This window comes from Papaver somniferum, chromosome 2, assembly GCF_003573695.1.
Source record: "Papaver somniferum cultivar HN1 chromosome 2, ASM357369v1, whole genome shotgun sequence".
NCBI lineage: Eukaryota > Viridiplantae > Streptophyta > Magnoliopsida > Ranunculales > Papaveraceae > Papaver > Papaver somniferum.
The window spans coordinates 175,015,529-175,022,923 of NC_039359.1; the positions used below are offsets into that span (position 1 = coordinate 175,015,529).

Below are 7,395 nucleotides of genomic sequence, written 5' to 3' on the forward strand. Positions count from 1 at the left end.
GATAGTCTTTCAGATCATGAAATGGCCTTGCATCCTTCTCCGGAGACTGATCCAAATCTTGTGCTAAATGGTGATTTATTCATATCATGCTCTAGTGCATCTTCTTTCCATGATGCTTTTGCTTTGCCTTCGATTTTGGGTAAGCGGCCCTTCGCTAGCAGTCTCAACAGTCCCTCATTCTCTCCAATCAAAAAATCGTGCTATGAGCTCGGTGATGGCTCTTCTTCTAAGCTTTCTGTCAGTGGGTCGACTCTTCGAAAAGGCCCATTTCCTCTTCTAGATTTGACCCGCAACCCGAATCCCTTAATTACACCGAATCCGTCCTTTCGTATTCTGATTGAAGAACTAGATTCAGAAAACTCGAGTAATGACTCTAATTCTCCTCATCCCTCTCCTCTGATTATCAATCAATATTGGTCTAATCTTAAGGGTGATGAAGAGCAAGAAATGGGAAATTGGAAACTGGAATCAATTACTGCAATAACAAAGAACCAATCTACCTCAAAGCAGGCGAAGGACTCCATGGTAAACCAATCCTAATTCACTATCTTTAAATTTCCAGTTAATTTTTATCCTTCTTTTACTCTACTTTTATACTGTCAAATCTGCAATCCTAGATATTAACAATTTCTTAACTTAAATTTAGGTCACCTTATCCATATTAGTAAATTAGAGATAACAACAATCTCTTCTTCTTTTTGTATTAGAAACTGAGTTTCAAAGGCTTCAAGGTCAAAATTTAGATACTTTAGTTAGGAATTGTAAACTTTAGATTATTTCCATCTTATTCTGTGCATTAGAGATAATAGCAATCTATTTTCCCCTGTATCTACCAGATACTTAGGTTAGATTTTATGTTTTAAAGGTCAACCATTTAGAAACTCAAGTTGGGATTTGGAAATATCCCGGCAAACACCAAATATCTTAGAATTTAGACTTGATAGTTAGCTTAGTATCTTCCTTTCTAACTTAGATCAACGATAAGGATTTACTATAACTAGCTAGTTCACTTGTTGTTTCTTTAGTCATAACTCCCCTTTCCCTTGCTATATACCTGGCCACCAATTTTATCGGAATCTTGAATTGATTTTAATAGTTGGAATTTACTTTCACTTGTCTTGTTCTCTACCTTTGCTTTTACTGCTTCTTAGATTCATAGTTCTTTCAGCACCCCCTTTTGTGTACTGATATTCCTTTTTGTTCCTTCTATTATCTGCTCTTCTTTTATCTGAAACTAGAACTTTAATCTATGATGTAGTCTTCTTAGGTAACTCTGAACAGCCTCTTAAGTTAACTAATATTAGAACTTGAATCCATCCATCCTCCTCTATCCGTCCCTTCTATCTCTCCTCCTCTCTGTTTTGCTCTGTCTATTATATCTTATTAAATCCTTAACCAGCCTCCTATCCTAGACTCTCTTTGAAATCTTAGACTTTCCCATCTCTTAACATAGTTTTTTTTCCTCCTAATTCTCTATCGGACGTCGAAACTCTGTCCAATTCTCTTTTTACTAAGAATATTTTTTCTTGGAACTGCCAAGGTATTGGCAACCCCACGACTTCCTCTCACTTAAACAAGCTTTGCATATCAGCCAAACCGGACTTCCTCTTCCTCTCTGAAACCCGTTGTAAGGATGATAAAGTCTCCAAAGTCTTGGAAGCTTGTGGTTTCAGTAATTTCTCTTTAGTTTCCCCTATTGGACTTGCTGGGGTTTAGCCTTAGCTTGGGGAGAAAACATTACCGTAGATATTCTCCTCAAAACTTCTAGAATGATTCACATTTCTGTTAACCCTATTGACTCTGCTCGTAGCAAGACTAAAATCACCTTCTTATATGGAAACCCCAAAAAACCTGAGAGAATAAAAGACTGGCTTAACATAGAACCCATGGCTGACCAAATTGATGAGGCTTGGCTCATCATATGAGATCTCAATGTCACGCTGTCATCGGCGGAAAAATTAGGAGGAAACCCTTTTCATTAGGATTCCATTATGAATATCGTAGATATAATAGAAAACCGTGGCTTAATGGATCTTGGTTTCATCGGACCAATTTTCACATGGTCAAATAAATAAGACGCTTCATCTAGAATCCAGGCCAGGCTTGATAGCGCTCTCGCCAATTCGGATTGGCTGGCAGAAAACAACAATGCCACTCTCACACATCTTCCCTTCATTGCCTCAGATCACTCCCCTATCTACCTTAACTTCAAACACAATGTGGAATATAACCCTATCCCATACAAATTCTTTAGCCTCTGGCTGGAGATTCCTGAAGCCCTTGAAATTATTCAGAGGTGCTGGAACCAGCCAGTAGTAGGATCACCAACTTTTAAAATTTCTACCAAGCTTAAACTAGTTAAAAAGGATCTATCATAGTGGAATAAGGAGGTTTTTGGAAAAATACAAACAAATATAAGAATTACTCTTGAAATGATAAATTCTATCCATAGCTCCAATCTTGATGATACCAAAGATGATATCCTCCACATGCACATCAAAGACTTAGAAACCCTTTATAATCAGGAGGAACAACTCTGGAAAGAAAAGTGCAAGGAAAACAATCTTAAATTTGGAAATAGGAATACCAAATTTTTCCACTCTTGTACCCTCAACAGACATAGAAAGAATAGAAACTCAACCCAGTCAGATAAGGAAGGTAACATTCACAACAACCACAAAGGAATATTTGAAATTTTAACCCATCACTTTAAAAACATATCCACGGAAGCTCCTAATCTAAACCCCCAACCTGTGGCCAGCCTCTTTGAGGCTGAAGTTTCAAATGTGGAGAATCAATCCTTAATTGCAATTCCTAGTTCCTCTGAAGTCGCTAATGTAGTTAAATCTCTAGCAACTGAAAAATCTCCTGGCTCGGATGGCTTCAATGTAAAATTATTTCTGCACCAATGGACCACTGTGAAAGATGATGTTGTTGCTATGGTCCAACATTTTTTTCGCACTGGTCACCTTCTCAAGGAAATAAATTCGACTTTCTTAGCTCTCATTCCGAAGATTCCTAATCCCTCCTCCCCAGCTGATTTTAGACCAATTAGTTTGTGTAACACAACCTATAAAATAATATCCAAAATTTTAGCTAACAGACTCAAACCAATTCTCTCCAGGATAATCTCTCATTTCCAATCCGCCTTTATGCAAAATCGGAAAATCACAGACAATATAATTCTGTCCCAAGTGGTAGTTTATAAAATGAAAAAATATAAAGGTAAAGGTGGATTAATGGGAATCAAGATTGACATGAGCAAAGCTTTCGATAGGGTTAGCTGGGAGTACCTGATGGAATTGATGCAGAAACTTGGTTTTAGCGAGTCTTGGTGCTCGCTGATCCACAAATGCATCAACACCCCATCCATTGATGTTCTCTGTAATGGCTCTCCCGGTAAATTCTTTAAACCCACGAGGGAAATCAGGCAAGGAGATCCATTATCTCCTTACCTCTTTCTTCTTTGTATGGAAGGTCTAACAAGACTCCTAAGGCATAAAGAAGCAGAGGGGCAAATCCAAGGAATTAAAGTTGCCCACAAATAGCATTCCAATCACCCATCTTCTCTTTGTTGATGATTGTATCATCTTTTCGAGAGCTTCTCTTACCGATGCTCAAAATATTCTTAACATTATCAATACGTTTAGCTTAGCAACTGGTCAAATGATTAAATTCCAAAAATCAGGCATCTTTTTTAGTAATATGTTTCCCAATAAATTTGGGAAAATGATCATAAAAATCCTCAAAGTCCAAAAATCAATATAACTGATAGCTATTTAGGCACGCCTCTTTTTATAGGAGCTTACAAAATAAAAACTTTTAACTCTATGATAGCTCGTTTTAGAAGCAGACTTCAGAATTGGCGTGAAAGATATCTCAACCAAGCTACTAGAAATGTGATAGTTAAGTCTATCCTTGAATCTTTACCCATCTACCAGATGGGCTGTTATAAGATTCCGAAAAACATTACCAACTAACTCGTTTCCCTACAAAGAAATTTCTGGTGGGGAAAGAAGGATGGTAAAAAGGCTTCTTTTTAAAAGCTTTCCCTGATCTCAGCATCTCAATCCCTCTAGGAGGGTTAGGCTTTAGGGACTTAGAAGCTAACAACCTAGAACGTCTAGGGAGGCTTGCCTGGAATCTTTTAGATAATCCGGACTCAATCTGGGAAAAAACTTTAAAGTCCATCTATTATAGTAAATGCAGGCACCCTCTAGACCCAAAAGTTTGTACCACAGGACCATGGATCTGGCCCTGTATTCTTCAGGGGATTGAGGTCATTAAACCTCACTGCATTTGGGCAATAGGCAACGACCAAACTGTCCATATCAAGGAGGACTAGTGGTTCCCTAGAACCTTAGAATTTAGGAATCCTCAGCTACCAGATAATATTTATCTGGTAAGCCACCTGATAAATATAGACAGTCAGACATGAAATTTGGATATCCTTAATGAGTTGTTTGAATATAATGCAGTCCAATCCATCTGTTGTATTCCTTTCCGTCTCCACAAAACTGACACAATCAAATGGAAATTGAAACCAAATGGAAAGTTTTCAACAACTTCTGTTTATCATAGCATTAAGAATTTTGACTCTATTACCAACTCTCCATGGGAGAAAATTTGGAGTATGGATACTGCACCAAAAGTAGCTTTATTTATCTTCAAATGCATGCATAACATGGTCCATGTGGCTGAGAAACTTTTCAAGTATACTGATATGCCAAACATCTTCCCCTTCTGTTCTCAACCCAATGAAACACTAAAACATATTCTAATGGACTGCCCATTTGCTAGAAATGTATGGTTTGCTTCCTCCGCAAATCCCTTTGTACTTGGTATCCCTAACGTATCTTTGCAGCAATGGATCACCGGTTGGAGATCAAACCCAATTGGATGGGATTCTGATATAGGTTCCTGGAGTGCTTTCTGTCCGGCTATCGTCTGGCATATTTGGTTAGCATGTTGTGATAAAGTTTTTAAGGGAATTCAACCAAATCCTCAGCACGTCTTTGGTAGAGCCAAGCAATTCTGGTTGGAGAATGAGCAAGATCAGCGAAGCACAAGACATAGCCCACAACTAGCCTCGTCTCGAACTCACACAAACATTTGGAAGAATCCGGACATTGGAACTGCAAAAATTAACCTAGCTACCAATTGGAACATTTCTACTAACATAATGACTTTTGCCATGGTACTAAGAAACACTTTGGGTTATTATAGGGAGGTAAGGACCATGGAAATAAAGGCACTGAATAAGGATGTTGGGGAGGTGTTGACAGCAATTGAGGCGTGGAACGGGGGGTTACAACTTCAAGTCACCACGATCAACATTGAAGCTCACAACAACAATCTGATTAGACTCATGTCAGGACTTCAAAACAGCATGGATTGGCAAGCCAAGACAGTCTGGGAGGACAAAACTTCAAATTTTTTGAATGCCTTATCTTCTTCAAAACTATTTATTTATGTTTAAAATAGTAAATAGCTAACCCGACAGCAATTGCATTAGTTAAAGCTACTACTAATGCAACGGCAATCCGCAACTATATCGGTTATCCTCCCTCTAATATTTTTAAACTCTTGGATCAGGATAGACGGGGTGCCCGTACCCAAGTCTATGAACAAGTTTGTTTTGATTCTTAACTTTTATTATATTTTCTTATCAAAAAAAAAAATGCACGTTGTTAAATACTATTAGATGATGTTCATAATTTTTGCATATAAATACATGTACAGGTATAGACCGGAGACTTGTAGAGCCATTCAAACAAAAAAAAAATCGGTATTTCTGCCGACGAAGACAAATATGTTATAAGCAAATATTTCCCATAACCACTTCCGGAAAATGGGTCATTTGTCCAGATATTTTTGAAACATAGTTCTAATTAACGAGTAAAAATTAGTAGGGGTTTTTAGGCTAAGGCCCAACCCATGGGTAACCCAAATTATGAGGCCCTTAATTAAAAGAAGTTTAAATCTAGACTCCAAGTTATTAAAAGACATCCATGCCCTTTTATATATCGTCAATCCCCAAATTAAATAAAATTTAAATTTAAGCCCAAAATTATTAAATCTAGGCCCAAAATTATTATAGTATAGTGTGAATGTGTAAACAGAAGTTACACATGCATATGACATGTGTATCCAGAAGTTACACATCCTTATGACATGTGTAATGCAAAGTTACACATCAAAAAAATAGACATCAAAAAGAACGACAAAAAATACATGTATTACTTTAATATTTATTTATAATAATTTTTTAGCATGTGTAACTAGAAGTTACACACGCATCTGTCTAGTGTAATTGAGAGTTACACATGCATCTGACTTGTGTATTCATCGTCAACTCCAATTGCAGCGAGACCAATACCACAAATAAGCAATTAGCTTTTATGAATTTATCGGAAACCTGAAATATAACAACAAACAAACATGAACCAGTGTCAAAAAAAAAATGCAAAAGAATATTGTTAAATATTTAGGAGAACAACAAAAAATAGTCCATAAGAGGGTTTAATGTTGATAAGAGTTACAATGAACAAACATATGAACCAATGCCAAAACAATAAATGCAAACAAATATTATTTTGTATTTAAGAGAACAACAAAAATAAAGAGAAGAAAAATTGAAGATGCATCTGGCTAGTGTAACTAGCAGTTGTACATGAAATGATATGTGGAAAAGCTGAAATATACATGAAATGACTAGTGTAACCTGAAATATAACTAGCAGTTATACATGAAATGACTAGTGTAACCTGAAATATAACCAACACATCCTCTCTGAAATTAGCATAACTACCACCATCCGCTTCTTCAAAAACTATACAGACACAAGCACTGAAGGTCATATTCAACAAGTAGTTACCAAAAGCTTTAAATGTAAAACAAATAAAATATGTTTCAACTAATATACATCCTAAGTTACCGTAACATCATTAATAACCAAAAAAATATGAACAGTAATAATATGTTAAATCATTCTTATATCCTATGCCATTCAAAGCATCTAATTCAACCAAAAATCCCGAAAATTATAATACAAGCAAACAGTATTTTAAACTGCAGATTCAATGGATTGGTTTCACATGAAAAACATTCTTGGTTCAGTTTAAATATGTCAATATATCTCATGATATCAATTTCCAAAGCTAGTCTGTTAGTCAAGTCCAATGAATTACTTATATAAGTTTCAGATGAAATAAACTAAAGGTACTGGCATTTAAAAATCGAAACACAAACCTTGATCCTTGTAATTCTAATACTATTGAGCAAGCTCTGTGTAGTTTGAGGTAGTCAATACACTACAAAAAAATAATTCAAAACCAAATAAAGTAATCAAAATTATTGCCAGCACTATTCAATATTTTTCAGCATACATTTACC

At 36.2% G+C, this 7,395-nt stretch overlaps 1 protein-coding gene across 2 annotated transcripts; it reads left to right on the forward strand.

Moving 5' to 3' along the window:
* The first annotated feature begins 351 nt into the window (after positions 1-351).
* LOC113354266 lies at positions 352-5,591 on the forward strand. Of its 2 annotated transcripts, none has more exons than XR_003361756.1 (2): positions 352-525; positions 5,227-5,591. XR_003361756.1 is itself a non-coding variant. In XM_026597659.1 (2 exons), the coding sequence occupies exons 1-2, from the start codon at positions 448-450 to the stop codon at positions 5,477-5,479; spliced, it is 693 nt and encodes a 230-aa protein (XP_026453444.1). In that variant the 5' UTR covers positions 352-447; the 3' UTR covers positions 5,480-5,591. The 2 variants fall into 2 exon arrangements, 1 of the variants encoding a protein (XP_026453444.1); XM_026597659.1 differs by having other exon boundaries at positions 4,865-5,591.
* Positions 5,592-7,395: the final 1,804 nt, after the last annotated feature.

Bases quoted from the DNA above. Each gene is read 5' to 3' on its own strand.
- LOC113354266 (XM_026597659.1), top strand. From the start codon at position 448: ATGGGAAATTGGAAACTGGAATCAATTACTGCAATAACAAAGAACCAA. The intron at 526-4,864 runs GTAAACCAATCC...GTATCTTTGCAG, and splicing joins AGCAGGCGAAGGACTCCATG to CAATGGATCACCGGTTGGAG.